General features: G+C 37.2%; 1 protein-coding gene and 1 pseudogene across 1 annotated transcript; both read right to left on the minus strand.

The window, feature by feature from the left end:
- Window positions 1-640: 640 nt before the first annotated feature.
- LOC145157395 (TMV resistance protein N-like) lies at window positions 641-8,328 on the minus strand. The gene is made up of 3 exons (XM_079076440.1): window positions 7,680-8,328; window positions 1,904-2,321; window positions 641-1,757 (listed from the first exon to the last, which is right to left on the minus strand). The coding sequence occupies exons 1-3, from the start codon at window positions 8,326-8,328 to the stop codon at window positions 641-643; spliced, it is 2,184 nt and encodes a 727-aa protein (XP_078932566.1).
- Window positions 8,329-9,423: 1,095 nt separating this feature from the next.
- LOC145157396 (TMV resistance protein N-like) lies at window positions 9,424-18,831 on the minus strand (annotated as a pseudogene).
- Window positions 18,832-19,265: the final 434 nt, after the last annotated feature.

Genomic DNA, 19,265 nt, shown 5'->3' on the forward strand with positions numbered 1-19,265 from the left:
TACCTCGGTAATACCAAACAAGCTAGTTTCGACACTAAACTTGCAGAGTCACAAACTACTCACGATACAACGAGAATCACTCGTTCTCACTATCAAGAAACCTTGCTCTGATACCAGATTGTTGAACACGACTCTTTGTATGGGAAACAAAAAGACTTTTATTAAGACACTTAAGAAGACCTTACACTTTGTGAGACTACTACACACTTTGCTCTCTTTGAGGCTTTCTTGGATGGTTTGGAGCAAATGAGCTCCACACCTATTTATAGGCCTCTTAGGAAGGTTCTAGATACTAGTATACACTTACTACCTACTAGATAACTCTAGAACTATCTAACATACTCTATATGCTTCCATATGTTTCTAGAATATTCTACCATGTTCTGGAGAGGTCTAGGTTGCTCCAGTGTCTTCTAGAATGATCCATAACCTTCCAGGGTCTTCCATGTCCTTCTAGAGTATTCTAGACTCTTCCGGTGTATTCCGGAGTCTTCCATAGTCTTCCATAATGTTCTAGAATCTTCTAGAGCGTTCTAGAACAAGCTAAAGTCTTCTAGATAATATTTGTTCTATTGGGCTAGTGATGATCTTTAACAAGTTTTCCCTTCCAGCTTTTATATATATTTAAGCAACTAGTTAATTACTTAATCCTTACCAAGTCATCAGTCAATACATCTTCAATCTCCCCTCGAATCCACAACCGGGTATGTCTGATGGGATCAGCAGGGTGCAACCGACAAACAATATTCCGGCCTAGTTCTTGTATATGGTCATGCATGCCTAACTCCTGATTACGTGAAATAGTTATGAGAGATCTTTGTTCAAGAACTCTCAAGCCAATCCTAGCGTGGAATCCACAACATTCAAGTGCTCTAATAGCATCGTCTTTCCGCCAACCTTTTAGTAAGCATGCAACATCTAGGAATATATCCTTGTAATCATGATCGAGGCTGGTATAGCTTAATTCCAATTTTTCGAGGGTTTTTTTCAATGGAATTTTTTTTAATCTTTCCAGTGCATCTTTCCATTCAAGCTCATCTTTAACGCAGAGAAATGAACCCAAAACTTTGATCATTAAGGGAAGACCCGCAGCATAATGGACAGCTTGGAGTGATAGCTCTTTGCACATTTTAATTGGAATATCTTTACCAAATGCATACCTATTAAAGACGCGAGTTGCATCAGATTGTGATAAAAGGGTGACGTCATGAATCGCTTTCACTCCATGGGCAACGAGTAATTGCTCATCTCTTGTTGTAATAATTATTCTACTTCCTTGTTTAAACCAATTAAGCTCACCAGCTAATGCCTCCAGCTGGTCTAAGTGATCCACATCGTCCAGAACAAGAAGAACCTTTTTACCACACAACTTCTTTTTCATTAAGGTTTTCCCATCACGAACACTCGATTTGGTGAAATTTCCATCCTTTATCACATTGCAAAGCACTTGTTTTTGCAACAATTGCAACCCAAACATCGATGATTTTGAAACTTCCCTAATGTTCCCAATGATGCTTTTAACTTCAAACGGAAAACATATTTTGTCAAAAACAGCTGTGGCCAAATTCGTCTTCCCACCGCCTCTAATCCCCTTGATACCTATCATACGAACATATTCAACATCCATTTCCAAAGAGGAAAGTATATCTCGTATACGGCTCTCCATGCCTACTAAGTATTCATTGGCTTTTAAGTTAGTCGAACGTAACTCGAGTGAAATCTTCTGAACAATTCTTTTGATGACTTTGGCTTCATGCCTGTAGAATAAGGGGAGAGTCAATCAGCTTCTCGTATGAACAATAATTTAAGAACTATAACGTATATATATCAAGTAACAAAATTCAATTTGAGATAAAAATTTTCAATACAAGAATTTTATTAAAACACTAAGAAAGAGTCATACCCATCATCGGTATTCCTCAAATCCCACCCAGCTAAACCAGCTGCTCCTTCCATAGCCTTTATCCACTTTACAGCATCTGGCTTGTTCTTATTTTCGGCAAAAGCTGTTTCAACCAGCTTACGTTGATGGCGGACGTCCGTGGGATCCACGTCAAACAACACAGGGTAAGCAATCTGCTGGGTAGTGTCGGCGTTCTGACACTCCATAATCTTCACAAGCTCATCCAAACACCAGGTGGAAGTTGCATAGGCTTTTGAGAAAATAATGATGTGGAATTTTGACTCTTCAATGGACTCGAAGAGATCATCTTTGATCCTTTTTCCTTTCTTGAGATTCTCATCATCCTTGAAAGTCTCAATTTCTTGCCACTGAAGAGCAACATAAAGATGATCAAGAAATTTCTTACGGACGTCTTGGCCTGCAAAGCTCAAGAACACATCATACTTATAGCTTTTCTGAATGGACGGTGTTGAATAAGACGCCACTGAACTGAACTTATATGTTAACAGGTCCTATAAAATCAAATATTCGCTGCTGGAAATCTTTAGGAAATGAAAAGACACTAGAGATCATATGTATAAACCCTCGAGATGTTGATTGACATGTGAACTCTGTGTTTGGTTGGTGAAATTGGGTGGGGATTAGATTCCTCGTATGGGAAATAATAATTTATTCATATGGATATAAAAAGTAGTTGTTTTGCTCTTACATTTTAAAAAGTAGTTGTTATGCTCTTACATCAAGTTGATTACTCCAACTTTGTATTTAGCACAAGTAACCGCTGGTTTTTCTATTTTTAATAATATTCAGCCGTTTGAAAAAAAAATCAAGTTGACACAAAACAGATAATCCGAAGTGGAGGTGCTGGTTTGAAAATTTTATTTAAAAATATAATTAATAAAAGAAGCAAAACATGGGATACGACTAGAACCAAAGATCAAGAATGACTTAGGGGTGAGCAAAAACCGAACCGATAACAAAAAAAACCGATGAAACCGCAACAAACCGCAACTGAAAAACTGAAACCGATGCAAAAACCGAGAATGTGGATTTTATTTTCACAAAAACCGAAGTTATTGGTGCGGTGCGGTTTTTATCTAGAAACCAGTCCATGAAAACCGAACCGCACCGAAGGCGTATAAACAATAAATCACTAATTTATATTATATACATATTAATTAAAAGACTAATATATACTATATGTCGAATATAATGGTACTTAGATTTAACGATTAAACTTTAATATCTTTAATTTCTCATAAGTCATAACATTATATAACCTTTGTGCTTCTGTAACGGTGTAACCACATGTGGGCAATAAGTAAAAATGAAATAGAAAAAAATAAGTTTAGGGTACAAATTAATCAACTTCAAAAACTCAAAATCAAACAAATGTCAAAATATTCAACAAAACAACACAAAATTAATTGAACGTCAAAACTTTTAACGAATCAAAATAAAACCAAATCAGTGAATATAGAAAATCACACCATATGCTTTACTCGGTTTAAAACCGACATCGCACCGATACAAACCGAAACTGCATTTAAAAACCGCAAAACCGAACCATTGAAAAACCGCACCCAACGGTTTTTAAAATGCAAAAACCGCACCATGCGGTTTGTGGTTCGGTTTGGCCCTAAAACCGCACCAAACCGCACCATGCTCACCCCTAAAGGATGTACCAGAGGCATTCATTACCAGCATCTCACCGCCTTTTCACAGCAATTTGGTTTCCTTCTTAATCGACCTGGTTACTGAAAACGGGTCTACTGCCATTTTCATATATCAAAGCTTCGATTTGCTTCTTGGAACATTTAACTACATCTAAACCATATCTCTTTTCAAGAATAATGTTTGTAAGTAAACAATTTGAATGAAATCATATCAAAACCAAGTTTAATCATCCTTGGTTGATCTGTGGACGAAATCTGATCAAAGGAACTCAACCAAGCACAAAAGAACCTTTAAAATTTACTGAATTCAAGGTTTTGTAAAGAAAATACCAGCTTCCTTCCTCTCCTTAATTAGTTCATACACCCTTTCTCTTGATTTTCTTTAGTTTATTTTTGTTTTTTTATTTTATTTATTTATTATTATTTTTTTTTGGGTGGATTGTAATTGTAGTGGTTTTACATTTCTATAAGGGCATCCACAACATTATTTTTTTTACATCTCATACAACTCTATTAATTTTTTTTCTACAATGTATTGAACTATATAGTTCAACAGAAAATTACAAAACCTAATTTATAGTGTACATTTAAGAATTAAAAATTTCCTTTTTCCCATTGAAGAGTTCGATGACCATTGAATTCCAAATCCATTGAATGCCAAAGTGGTATCTCACTATGGTAGAGTTTGATTCATTGAATGACAAATAGGCTTGTCACCTCATTAAACCCTCCAATTGAACTCACCATTGTGGATGTTTTAACTCCCAACAAAATTTTAGTGCATTAAATTTTAGTCTTTGTGGATAACATTTGTAAAGCATTAAACCTTCCCTTTTATTCAAACGATTCTACTTACGACTAAAACCATACTACATAAAACCCACTACAAAAAAATGTTACTTAGTGAGGAAAATAAAATGGTCACTACCAATAAAATGATTAGTCACTAAATGATTTAGTGACCAAAAATTTAATCGTCACTATAGGTCCGTCACCAAACTGATTAGAGACCAAAGTATATAAGTGGTCACTAAATAGTGACTAAAGTGTAGTGGACGCTATATCTGTGACGACTCATTATGTCACAAAAAATAGTCACCAATCAATGAAAGTCCTCACTAGTTTGTGTAATTAGTGACCATAAATTTTTTCACTATCTTATCCCATTAGTGACAATAAAAGGTCCTCATTCTTTTATCTAATTAGTGACCATAAAAGGTCATCATCGTTTTACCCGGTCAGTGACAATAAAAACATGTCACTGTTTTATTCAATTATTAACCATAAAAAACGTCACTTATTTTCGTTGTAATATTGTTATACCTCCCTTCGAGATACGATAAGGGAAGAAGCGTAGGACCCTAGTTTGTAGGGAGAGGTTGGGCAGAGAGTGATAGGGGGCACTAATGTTGTGATCAAGACCACTAGGATGATTTAGTAGGTGAGAGAAAGACTTCAGACTGCACAAAGTCAGAAGAAAAGCTATGTAGATCGATGTTGGTTTAATATTGAGTTCCAGGTCGGGATTGATAAGTTTTCTATGCCTCCACTAGTACAAAACTAGCCTAGGCGTCGGTTTTTTAAAGTTGGGTGGTGTCGGTTTTCTTTTTTCTCATCACTAACGGCCATAAACTAATTCACATGATTGTTTCCATGACAGTTTACTGAAAAATGAGTCACCATTGCAAATCAGACTTCACACATTAACATCGGTTTTACATAAAAAAGTGACAAGTAGTGTGACGACCGAAAACGGTGGCCAAATGTCGTCTTTTATAAGTTATTTTATTTTATATGTACATTTACCTTGTGTCGGTTATTAAGAGAGACATAAGGTGTTGAAGTTTCATTTTAAATGATTAAATCTTATATTGAAATGTGTAACATGAAAAAACCCTTGACAAGTCGAGCCACATTCGAAAATGATGGCCAAATGTTATCTTTTATAATAGGTTTTTTATGTTATATTTACGTTTACCTTGTGTCTGGTATTAAGTGAGACGTAAAGACAAAAGGTGATAAAGTATAATTTTAAGTGATATCTTATATTGGAATTTGTTACATGAAAAACTCATGACAAGTAGTGCGATGGTCAACAACGGTGGCCAAATGTCATCTTTAATAACAGGTTTTTTATTTAATATGTACCTTAATTTACGTTGTAAATCCTATATTGGAAATTTTCAGATAAAAAAACCCATGACAGAGTAAACAACAATCTAAATCTATGTATTAAAAACCTATTTTCATTTGAACCAGTGTGATTACCGATTCTCGGTTCAACCGTCGATCTACATCTAACAGTGGAATGCGTTGGCCTTCAAGTTATGTACACTTGATTGATCGAGTTATTCAATTTTCTTGGGAAATAGACTGCATTTTTAATGGCCTAAGTGAAATCCAACTATCCATGTAACATCCCAAAAATCAAAGCAATTTAAAAATTTCAAAATCAACCATTTAACATCATTGTTTACAAAAGAGCCATTGTTTCCGAAAACATTATTTCAAAATCAAAGTTTTCCCAAGACCCGAAGACATAAAAAATAGAAAGTTGTGTACAATCACACCTTTGCCTTCCCACGATCCTCGAAAGTACCTTAAACCATAAACTAAAACTGTAAGCCAAAGCTTAGTGAGTTCCCCCAAAGTACCAGCACGCCACAACAAACAAGCATACAATATGAACAACCAACCTGACTGGATTGCCTCGTAGGTCCTATAGCCTATCTGGACAGCTCTACGAGCCTTCGGCATGACTAGAACGCCTCGCAGGGCCTACGGCCTATCCAGACCACTCTACGAGCCTTGGACATGACTGGAACACCTCGCAGGGCCTACAGCCTATCCGGACCGCTCCACGGGTCGCCGACTTGATTGGACCGCCTCGCAGGCCTACTTCCTATCCGGTCGTCCCCGGGTGTTTTATCCTACAACACAAAGCAAGACCACCTAAACCCAACACAACATGTCGACCTATGCAACAAATAAACATAACAGAGAGCCATCAAATACATATAATCATACGGATCCACCGAACAACTACAACTATCATATCACAATCCAAACCAAGATAAATAATCTAGTGGGTCGGCATTGGTGTCTTCGACACACGGGTACAGTGAGGAAAACTCACCTCACAATTTGGTGAATATATCTGAACAATACACTGTTCCGACTACCAGCTCTACAGGTCACCTATTGAACAGATAGAGACCAAGGCTTTACTATAGCTCAAACTACCCTTAAGTCAAACCTGGTCAACCGTGGTTAAAGTCAAAGTCAACAGTCAATGTCCAAAAGTCAATATTTCTTGCCAGCAGAGTACGCCCTACATACCAAGAGAATACGCCCAACGTACTCTGATGTTGACCAAAAGTGTGGTGCTGACCGCGTATGTGCAACGTACCACCACACCTAGCGTATGCAGCCCATTTCCAAAACTCCATTAAGAGCTTATTCCATTAATCCCTTACATCCAAAACTCAGATCCAAGCCCAAAATGATGTCCTAAGTCATAAAGTTTCCAACTTTATGACTTTGTATGACTATTTCGTCTTAAGAATATCACAAATTTCTTTTACAGATTTGCAGTTGATGATAAGATCAAAAATGTCAGGAGGAACTCCACATGAGATTTCATAGAAGCAATTTCGACTTTCTCCATCTTTTCTATGTCATTGTTGGTAGGTCTGGTCATTGCAAGTTGACCATCTTCAAGTATGACTTGAGCTTGATCAGTGACAAGGGATATAAGGACATGTCATTGTTGGTAGGTATGGATTTTTTAAAGAAAGTTAAAAAGCAACCACTATGGCTTGATATCAATGGTGTGAAATTATAAGTTAATCTCGTGGATCTTGATGAAGCTCAACAATAAAAGAGAGAGAAATTGTAAAGGAAAAGTAACAACAACATATATCGTTAAATGTAAGCAAGATAGAGAGATACTTGTGGAAACATAACTTGGTTTGGTGTTAAACACAAGTTATTATACAATGAACAACAAAGTATGAATAATGAAGGGCATAAGATATAAAAGATAAGGAGGTTTGCATTTAACTTGATATATGTGTTGTCAGTGTGTGTTATAGGTAAACCTGAACCATCTCCAAGGACTATCTCATCGGGACCTCCATACTCCGATACGCTGTGAAGGGTATTTTTGTCAGAGGTTACATGATTGGATGCACCAGTATCAAAAAGCCATGAGGGAGATCCTGGGGCCGACGTGGTAACATTGGCAACTGGGGTTGTTGATTTGGTAAGGTCAGTGATGACATTGTTCTCCCTTAGGAATCGAGCAAGTTTGCGACAGTCCTTAGTAAGGTGCCCTGGAATGTTGCAGTATTGACAGAAGTGATTGTTTTTGTTGGTACGATGGCCATAAGAGTTATTATTTGGCCAGTAAGATTGGGGTGTTCCTTTTGACATGTGAGAGGGAAAAGGCAGGGTGTTGTTCCTGGAGAAAGAGTTGTTGTATGTGAGATTATTGGATCCCTGTTGACGGGAAGTGTAATTGGCGGTAACGGGAATTGAGTCAAGAGTTGAGGGTATATCCTTGAGGGCTCCTTCATAATCTGTGAGTTTGTCAAAGAGCTCGGAGTAGGACTGGGGGTTGTCTCGTACCTTGATAGCTGCAGCAATGGTACTGTATTCTTCCCCAAGTTGTGAGACGATGTGGACCATGAGGTCTTCTTTAGAGACATGGCTTTGGGCAAGTGCTAGATCATCAGCAATGGCCCGCATTTCTTGAAGGAATTATGAGATGGATCGAGTTCCTTTAGGGTTCTTGGCAAGTTTGGACTTTAAGGAGATGATTCTGGACCTTGAGGATGAGGAAAAGCTTGAGTGTAGCCAAGTCCATGCTTCTTGAGCTGTAGCTGCAGATGAGATGAGAGGTTGTATTGAGTCTGAACAACTCCCCAATATAGCGCTGAATATCATTTGATCTCTGCGATGCCATGGAAGGTAATCAGGATTTGTTATCTTTTTTCCTTCCTTGTCGGTGACTGTTGTCGAAGGTTGAGTAGAGGTGTCGATGATGTGGTTACCAAGTTCAAGACTGATCAAAGTGGATTCGACTTGTTTTCTCCATACCGGGTAATTATTGGGTGTGAGTTTGATGGTTAGATGAGTAGCAGCGGTAATGTGAGTGATGTTTTTGGTGGTCATCGATGAACCCTAATTGAGGGTTGAGGGTTTTATATGAGAAGATAGGAAGAGGATCAAATCTCGTGAGAGCAAGGTAGCTCTGATACCATATAAACAGAGATGTGAGAGTGAATTGGTTATATTATTATGCACATACAGGGAGTGGCTTAAATAGCCAGAGAATACAAGTAACATGGGATAAACTAGGAAGGTTTATAGGGAAAATACAGCTGTAGGAGGCTAAGTAATTACAGGGAAATATTCTAATTATATAAAAGATAATATACATATCTTATTCCTTAATATATTTTTCTTTGTTCTTTGTTCTAATTAATCCATAAATAGTTTTCAAAACTCAGTTTAGCACAATATACAAGTGTAAACTGAAACAAGAAAAGCTAAGAAAAAAATAAGTACACCACAAGGTGAAAAATGAAAACATGATGACTCAAAATACTTCAATAGTAACAATGGAAAAATATAAACCGTTAAGTGATAAAAAGTAACAATTAAATTATGTAACCATGTGACTGTGAGTAGAAAACAATTCATAAGTAGCAGTGTTACAGTTTAACATGTCTTTAAATGAAAAACGTAAAAATACAAAATCATTTAGGTTTAAACAAAACTAAATTTCAAAATACCATGGTAAAGCAAACTCCTTTTTGGTGGTTGTTGTTCGTCATATCTTTATTTAAATCCAACAATTTTTAGACCTTTCAATAAAGAAATACTCCGTGGAAGATGGCTTATTCCTGTCCCTTCTAGATTTAACTCTTCTAAACATTCCAAGTCTCCTAGTTTCTCGGGCAATCCCTCAAGTTGATCACAGTAGCGAATGTAAAGCTTTCTGAGAAGTTTCAACTTACAGATGCTACTTGGAACATCTCTTATCTTGCATTGTCCTAGACTTAGTTCCTTCAAAGATTCTAATAGGCCAAGATCCTCGGGTAACTTCTTAATACCTTTACAACCATCAAGAAGTAGAGTTTTCAGATGTGTCAACATACAAATGCTGTTAGGGAGATGCTTGAGAGGCGTATAACCTAATTCTAGAGTTTCTAAACTCTCTAAGTGGCCAAGATCCTCCGGTAATTCCTCTATGGCACTACCTTCAAGGTCAAGGTGTTTTAGATGTCGTAAATGAACACATATGCCTGATTGAAGTCTCCTGAGGTTTTTGCACCCATAGAGCTTTAGAGAAACGAGGTTTTGAAGATTTCCAATGAAAGAGGGTAGTTCTTGGATATTATTCCTTGGGATTATATCTGAGAACTGCGTGAGATCTAAACAACATAGATTAAGAAACTGAAGTGACTCCAACTGTTTGATAAAAGAAATTGATTTTAATCTCTTGCAATAATTCAAGTATATGTAGACAAGCCTTCTCAGAGATCCAATAGGCACCTCAAGTTCTACCAAATTATAACAATTTTCAATAATTAATTTCTCGAGATTCGGAACTAAGCCACAATCAAGGGTCGTCAAACTTGAATAGCTGAAGTCCAGGAAAATGAGGTTTTCAAGGACCTATGAGAATTTAACAAGAACAAAAAGTAGATTAATATTGTAGTAATAATATATTAACAATCAGATGTATAGCAGCAAACTAAATCAAGCAAAAGAACTCTGTTTGATATAAATCACATAGATCATGAACCTGAAGCAATTCCAACTGTTTGATAAACGAAACAGCATCGAGACTCCGGCACCAAAGTAAGTCTAACCGGGCAAGCCTTCTTAACGATCCATGGGGGGCATTAAGTTTCACCAAATCAGAGCATTTTTTAAGGTTTAACTTCTCGAGATTTGGAAGTAAGCCACAATCAAGGATCGTCAAATCTGAATGGCTCATGTCAAGATATCTGAGGTTATTAAGCACCTATCATAAGCAAGAAAGAGAAAGAGATGAATATTAATTAATGCAGTAATAAGCATACAATAACAGTATAATGAAATCATACAATAGAGCATTAATTAAAACATTCTACCTTTCTTTTCCCCCTCTTCCCATAGTCGTTTAATTCTTCCATAAGGCATTTCAAGTGCAACCAGATTATTTGCCTGAAATGTTTTAGGTAAAAAGGAATGAGGGTAACCTCGCCAGTTCAGAAATCGTAACGCATTTGGCAAGTGTTTTCCAACTTCAACCCCCTCCAACAAATCACTGGTCGAAGAAGTCACCTGAAGCAATCTAAGTTTCTTCATGTTTCCAAAACCTTGTGTAAGAATTCTACAACGACAGATACCCTGCTCGCATAGCAACGGATATGTGTGAGTTGCTATAGCTCTTGTTGCTTCAGTAACCTGTAATCCAAGAACAGTCATCATGAGACTCCCGCCATAAGTAATCAAACCATGTTAGTTTTCCCTTCCAGCTTTTATATATATTTAAGCAACTAGTTAATTACTTAATCCTTACCAAGTCATCAGTCAATACATCTTCAATCTCCCCTCGAATCCACAACCGGGTATGTCTGATGGGATCAGCAGGGTGCAACCGACAAACAATATTCCGGCCTAGTTCTTGTATATGGTCATGCATGCCTAACTCCTGATTACGTGAAATAGTTATGAGAGATCTTTGTTCAAGAACTCTCAAGCCAATCCTAGCGTGGAATCCACAACATTCAAGTGCTCTAATAGCATCGTCTTTCCGCCAACCTTTTAGTAAGCATGCAACATCTAGGAATATATCCTTGTAATCATGATCGAGGCTGGTATAGCTTAATTCCAATTTTTCGAGGGTTTTTTTCAATGGAATTTTTTTTAATCTTTCCAGTGCATCTTTCCATTCAAGCTCATCTTTAACGCAGAGAAATGAACCCAAAACTTTGATCGTTAAGGGAAGACCCGCAGCATAATGGACAGCTTGGAGTGATAGCTCTTTGCACATTTTAATTGGAATATCTTTACCAAATGCATACCTATTAAAGACACGAGTTGCATCAGATTGTGATAAAAGGGTGACGTCATGAATCGCTTTCACTCCGTGGGCAACGAGTAATTGCTCATCTCTTGTTGTAATAATTATTCTACTTCCTTGTTTAAACCAATTAAGCTCACCAGCTAATGCCTCCAGCTGGTCTAAGTGATCCACATCGTCCAGAACAAGAAGAACCTAGTTACCACACAACTTCTTTTTCATTAAGGTTTTCCCATCACGAACACTCGATTTGGTGAAATTTCCATCCTTTATCACATTGCAAAGCACTTGTTTTTGCAACAATTGCAACCCAAACATCGATGATTTTGAAACTTCCCTAATGTTCCCAATGATGCTTTTAACTTCAAACGGAAAACATATTTTGTCAAAAACAGCTGTGGCCAAATTCGTCTTCCCACCGCCTCTAATCCCCTTGATACCTATCATACGAACATATTCAACATCCATTTCCAAAGAGGAAAGTATATCTCGTATACGGCTCTCCATGCCTACTAAGTATTCATTGGCTTTTAAGTTAGTCGAACGTAACTCGAGTGAAATCTTCTGAACAATTCTTTTGATGACTTTGGCTTCATGCCTGTAGAATAAGGGGAGAGTCAATCAGCTTCTCGTATGAACAATAATTTAAGAACTATAACGTATATATATCAAGTAACAAAATTCAATTTGAGATAAAAAATTTCAATACAAGAATTTTATTAAAACACTAAGAAAGAGTCATACCCATCATCGGTATTCCTCAAATCCCACCCAGCTAAACCAGCTGCTCCTTCCATAGCCTTTATCCACTTTACAGCATCTGGCTTGTTCTTATTTTCGGCAAAAGCTGTTTCAACCAGCTTACGTTGATGGCGGACGTCCGTGGGATCCACGTCAAACAACACAGGGTAAGCAATCTGCTGGGTAGTGTCGGCGTTCTGACACTCCATAATCTTCACAAGCTCATCCAAACACCAGGTGGAAGTTGCATAGGCTTTTGAGAAAATAATGATGTGGAAGTTTGACTCTTCAATGGACTCGAAGAGATCATCTTTGATCCTTTTTCCTTTCTTGAGATTCTCATCATCCTTGAAAGTCTCAATTTCTTGCCACTGAAGAGCAACATAAAGATGATCAAGAAATTTCTTACGGACGTCTTGGCCTGCAAAGCTCAAGAACACATCATACTTATAGCTTTTCTGAATGGACGGTGTTGAATAAGACGCCACTGAACTGAACTTATATGTTAACAGGTCCTATAAAATCAAATATTCGCTGCTGGAAATCTTTAGGAAATGAAAAGACACTAGAGATCATATGTATAAACCCTCGAGATGTTGATTGACATGTGAACTCTGTGTTTGGTTGGTGAAATTGGGTGGGGATTAGATTCCTCGTATGGGAAATAATAATTTATTCATATGGATACAAAAAGTAGTTGTTTTGCTCTTACATTTTAAAAAGTAGTTGTTATGCTCTTACATCAAGTTGATTAGTCCAACTTTGTATTTAGCACAAGTAACCGCTGGTTTTTCTATTTTTAATAATATTCAGCCGTTTGAAAAAAAAATCAAGTTGACACAAAACAGATAATCCGAAGTGGAGGTGCTGGTTTGAAAATTTTATTTAAAAATATAATTAATAAAAGAAGCAAAACATGGGATACGACTAGAATCAAAGATCAAGAATGACTTAGGGGTGAGCAAAAACCGAACCGATAACAAAAAAAACCGATGAAACCGCAACAAACCGCAACTGAAAAACTAAAACCGATGCAAAAACCGAGAATGTGGATTTTATTTTCACAAAAACCGAAGTTATTGGTGCGGTGCGGTTTTTATCTAGAAACCAGTCCATGAAAACCGAACCGCACCGAAGGCGTATAAACAATAAATCACTAATTTATATTATATACATATTAATTAAAAGACTAATATATACTATATGTCGAATATAATGGTACTTAGATTTAACGATTAAACTTTAATATCTTTAATTTCTCATAAGTCATAACATTATATAACCTTTGTGCTTCTGTAACGGTGTAACCACATGTGGGCAATAAGTAAAAATGAAATAGAAAAAAATAAGTTTAGGGTACAAATTAATCAACTTCAAAAACTCAAAATCAAACAAATGTCAAAATATTCAACAAAACAACACAAAATTAATTGAACGTCAAAACTTTTAACGAATCAAAATAAAACCAAATCAGTGAATATAGAAAATCACACCATATGCTTTACTCGGTTTAAAACCGACATCGCACCGATACAAACCGAAACCGCATTTAAAAACCGCAAAACCGAACCATTGAAAAACCGCACCCAACGGTTTTTAAAATGCAAAAACCGCACCATGCGGTTTGTGGTTCGGTTTGGCCCTAAAACCGCACCAAACCGCACCATGCTCACCCCTAAAGGATGTACCAGAGGCATTCATTACCAGCATCTCACCGCCTTTTCACAGCAATTTGGTTTCCTTCTTAATCGACCTGGTTACTAAAAACGGGTCTACTGCCATTTTCATATATCAAAGCTTCGATTTGCTTCTTGGAACATTTAACTACATCTAAACCATATCTCTTTTCAAGAATAATGTTTGTAAGTAAACAATTTGAATGAAATCATATCAAAACCAAGTTTAATCATCCTTGGTCGATCTGTGGACGAAATCTGATCAAAGGAACTCAACCAAGCACAAAAGAACCTTTAAAATTTACTGAATTCAAGGTTTTGTAAAGAAAATACCAGCTTCCTTCCTCTCCTTAATTAGTTCATACACCCTTTCTCTTGATTTTCTTTAGTTTATTTTTGTTTTTTTATTTTTTATTTATTTATTATTTTTTTTTTGGGTGGATTGTAATTGTAGTGGTTTTACATTTCTATAAGGGCATCCACAACATTATTTTTTTTTACATCTCATACAACTCTATCAATTTTTTTTTTCTACAATGTATTGAACTATATAGTTCAACAGAAAATTACAAAACCTAATTTATAGTGTATATTTAAGAATTAAAAATTTCCTTTTTCCCATTGAAGAGTTCGATGACCATTGAATTCCAAATCCATTGAATGCCAAAGTGGTATCTCACTATGGTAGAGTTTGATTCATTGAATGACAAATAGGCTTGTCACCTCATTAAACCCTCCAATTGAACTCACCATTGTGGATGTTTTAACTCCCAACAAAATTTTAGTGCATTAAATTTTAGTCTTTGTGGATAACATTTGTAAAGCATTAAACCTTCCCTTTTATTCAAACGATTCTACTTACAACTAAAACCTTACTACATAAAACCTACTACAAAAAAATGTTACTTAGTGAGGAAAATAAAATGGTCACTACCAATAAAATGATTAGTCACTAAATGATTTAGTGACCAAAAATTTAGTCGTCACTATAGGTCCGTCACCAAACTGATTAGAGACCAAAGTATATAAGTGGTCACTAAATAGTGACTAAAGTGTAGTGGACGCTATATCTGTGACGACTCATTATGTCACAAAAAATAGTCACCAATCAATGAAAGTCCTCACTAGTTTGTGTAATTAGTGACCATAAATTTTTTCACTATCTTATCCCATTAGTGACAATAAAAGGTCCTCATTCTTTTATCTAATTAGTGACCATAAAAGGCCATCATCGTTTTACCCAGTCAGTGACAATAAAAACATGTCACTGTTTTATTCAATTATTAACCATAAAAAACGTCACTTATATTCGTTGTAATATTGTTATACCTCCCTTCGAGATACGATAAGGGAAGAAGCGTAGGACCCTAGTTTGTAGGGAGAGGTTGGGCAGAGAGTGATAGGGGGCACTAATGTTGTGATCAAGACCACTAGGATGATTTAGTAGGTGAGAGAAAGACTTCAGACTGCACAAAGTCAGAAGAAAAGCTATGTAGATCGATGTTGGTCTAATATTGAGTTCCAGGTCGGGATTGATAAGTTTTCTATGCCTCCACTAGTACAAAACTAGCCTAGGCGTCGGTTTTTTAAAGTTGGGTGGTGTCGGTTTTCTTTTTTCTCATCACTAACGGCCATAAACTAATTCACATGATTGTTTCCATGACAGTTTACTGAAAAATGAGTCACCATTGCAAATCAGACTTCACACATTAACATCGGTTTTACATAAAAAAGTGACAAGTAGTGTGACGACCGAAAACGGTGGCCAAATGTCGTCTTTTATAAGTTATTTTATTTTATATGTACATTTACCTTGTGTCGGTTATTAAGAGAGACATAAGGTGTTGAAGTTTCATTTTAAATGATTAAATCTTATATTGAAATGTGTAACATGAAAAAACCCTTGACAAGTCGAGCCAAATTCGAAAATGATGGCCAAATGTTATCTTTTATAATAGGTTTTTTATGTTATATTTACGTTTACCTTGTGTCTGGTATTAAGTGAGACGTAAAGACATAAGGTGATAAAGTATAATTTTAAGTGATATCTTATATTGGAATTTGTTACATGAAAAACTCATGACAAGTAGTGCGATGGTCAACAACGGTGGCCAAATGTCATCTTTAATAACAGGTTTTTTATTTAATATGTACCTTAATTTACGTTGTAAATCCTATATTGGAAATTTTCAGATAAAAAAACCCATGACAGAGTAAACAACAATCTAAATCTATGTATTAAAAACCTGTTTTCATTTGAACCAGTGTGATTACCGATTCTCGGTTCAACCGTCGATCTACATCTAACAGTGGAATGCGTTGGCCTTCAAGTTATGTACACTTGATTGATCGAGTTATTCAATTTTCTTGGGAAATAGACTGCATTTTTAATGGCCTAAGTGAAATCCAACTATCCATGTAACATCCCAAAAATCAAAGCAATTTAAAAATTTCAAAATCAACCATTTAACATCATTGTTTACAAAAGAGCCATTGTTTCCGAAAACATTATTTCAAAATCAAAGTTTTCCCAAGACCCGAAGACATAAAAAATAGAAAGTTGTGTACAATCACACCTTTGCCTTCCCACGATCCTCGAAAGTACCTTAAACCATAAACTAAAACTGTAAGCCAAAGCTTAGTGAGTTCCCCCAAAGTACCAGCACGCCACAACAAACAAGCATACAATATGAACAACCAACCTGACTGGATTGCCTCGTAGGTCCTATAGCCTATCTGGACAGCTCTACGAGCCTTCGGCATGACTAGAACGCCTCGCAGGGCCTACGGCCTATCCAGACCACTCTACGAGCCTTGGACATGACTGGAACACCTCGCAGGGCCTACAGCCTATCCGGACCGCTCCACGGGTCGCCGACTTGATTGGACCGCCTCGCAGGCCTACTTCCTATCCGGTCGTCCCCGGGTGTTTTATCCTACAACACAAAGCAAGACCACCTAAACCCAACACAACATGTCGACCTATGCAACAAATAAACATAACAGAGAGCCATCAAATACATATAATCATACGGATCCACCGAACAACTACAACTATCATATCACAATCCAAACCAAGATAAATAATCTAGTGGGTCGGCATTGGTGTCTTCGACACACGGGTACAGTGAGGAAAACTCACCTCACAATTTGGCGAATATATCTGAACAATACACTGTTCCGACTACCAGCTCTACAGGTCACCTATTGAACAGATAGAGACCAAGGCTTTACTATAGCTCAAACTACCCTTAAGTCAAACCTGGTCAACCGTGGTTAAAGTCAAAGTCAACAGTCAATGTCCAAAAGTCAATATTTCTTGCCAGCAGAGTACGCCCTACATACCAAGAGAATACGCCCAACGTACTCTGATGTTGACCAAAAGTGTGGTGCTGACCGCGTATGTGCAACGTACCACCACACCTAGCGTATGCAGCCCATTTCCAAAACTCCATTAAGAGCTTATTCCATTAATCCCTTACATCCAAAACTCAGATCCAAGCCCAAAATGATGTCGTAAGTCATAAAGTTTCCAACTTTATGACTTTGTATGACTATTTCGTCTTAAGAATATCACAAATTTCTTTTACAGATTTGCAGTTGATGATAAGATCAAAAATGTCAGGAGGAACTCCACATGAGATTTCATAGAAGCAATTTCGACTTTCTCCATCTTTTCTATGTCATTGTTGGTAGGTCTGGTCATTGCAAGTTGACCATCTTCAAGTATGACTTGAGCTTGATCAGTGACAAGGGATATAAGGACATGTCATTGTTGGTAGGTATGGATTTTTTAAAGAAAGTTAAAAAGCAACCACTATGGCTTGATATCAATGGTGTGAAATTATAAGTTAATCTCGTGGATCTTGATGAAGCTCAACAATAAAAGAGAGAGAAATTGTAAAGGAAAAGTAACAACAACATATATCGTTAAATGTAAGCAAGATAGAGAGATACTTGTGGAAACATAACTTGGTTTGGTGTTAAACACAAGTTATTATACAATGAACAACAAAGTATGAATAATGAAGGGCATAAGATATAAAAGATAAGGAGGTTTGCATTTAACTTGATATATGTGTTGTCAGTGTGTGTTATAGGTAAACCTGAACCATCTCCAAGGACTATCTCATCGGGACCTCCATACTCCGATACGCTGTGAAGGGTATTTTTGTCAGAGGTTACATGATTGGATGCACCAGTATCAAAAAGCCATGAGGGAGATCCTGGGGCCGACGTGGTAACATTGGCAACTGGGGTTGTTGATTTGGTAAGGTCAGTGATGACATTGTTCTCCCTTAGGAATCGAGCAAGTTTGCGACAGTCCTTAGTAAGGTGCCCTGGAATGTTGCAGTATTGACAGAAGTGATTGTTTTTGTTGGTACGATGGCCATAAGAGTTATTATTTGGCCAGTAAGATTGGGGTGTTCCTTTTGACATGTGAGAGGGAAAAGGCAGGGTGTTGTTCCTGGAGAAAGAGTTGTTGTATGTGAGATTATTGGATCCCTGTTGACGGGAAGTGTAATTGGCGGTAACGGGAATTGAGTCAAGAGTTGAGGGTATATCCTTGAGGGCTCCTTCATAATCTGTGAGTTTGTCAAAGAGCTCGGAGTAGGACTGGGGGTTGTCTCGTACCTTGATAGCTGCAGCAATGGTACTGTATTCTTCCCCAAGTTGTGAGACGATGTGGACCATGAGGTCTTCTTTAGAGACATGGCTTTGGGCAAGTGCTAGATCATCAGCAATGGCCCGCATTTCTTGAAGGAGTTATGAGATGGATCGAGTTCCTTTAGGGTTCTTGGCAAGTTTGGACTTTAAGGAGATGATTCTGGACCTTGAGGATGAGGAAAAGCTTGAGTGTAGCCGAGTCCATGCTTCTTGAGCTGTAGCTGCAGATGAGATGAGAGGTTGTATCGAGTCTGAACAACTCCCCAATATAGCGCTGAATATCATTTGATCTCTGCGATGCCATGGAAGGTAATCAGGATTTGTTATCTTTTTTCCTTCCTTGTCGGTGACTGTTGTCGAAGGTTGAGTAGAGGTGTCGATGATGTGGTTACCAAGTTCAAGACTGATCAAAGTGGATTCGACTTGTTTTCTCCATACCGGGTAATTATTGGGTGTGAGTTTGATGGTTAGATGAGTAGCAGCGGTAATGTGAGTGATGTTTTTGGTGGTCATCGATGAAC

Source organism: Lactuca virosa, chromosome 2 (assembly GCF_052849685.1).
Source record: "Lactuca virosa cultivar CGN04683 chromosome 2, Lactuca_virosa_CGN04683_v6, whole genome shotgun sequence".
In the NCBI taxonomy this organism is placed as follows: domain Eukaryota; kingdom Viridiplantae; phylum Streptophyta; class Magnoliopsida; order Asterales; family Asteraceae; genus Lactuca; species Lactuca virosa.

Excerpts from the sequence above, each read along its gene's own strand:
- LOC145157395 (XM_079076440.1), bottom strand. The coding sequence starts at position 8,328 with ATGCGGGCCATTGCTGATGATCTAGCACTTGCCCAAAGCCATGTCTCT. Across the intron at positions 2,322-7,679 it reads AGTCCTTGGAGATGGTTCAG|GCCAAGACGTCCGTAAGAAA; the intron begins GTTTACCTATAA and ends TGAGCTTTGCAG. Across the intron at positions 1,758-1,903 it reads TTGAGGAATACCGATGATGG|GCATGAAGCCAAAGTCATCA; the intron begins GTATGACTCTTT and ends CTTATTCTACAG.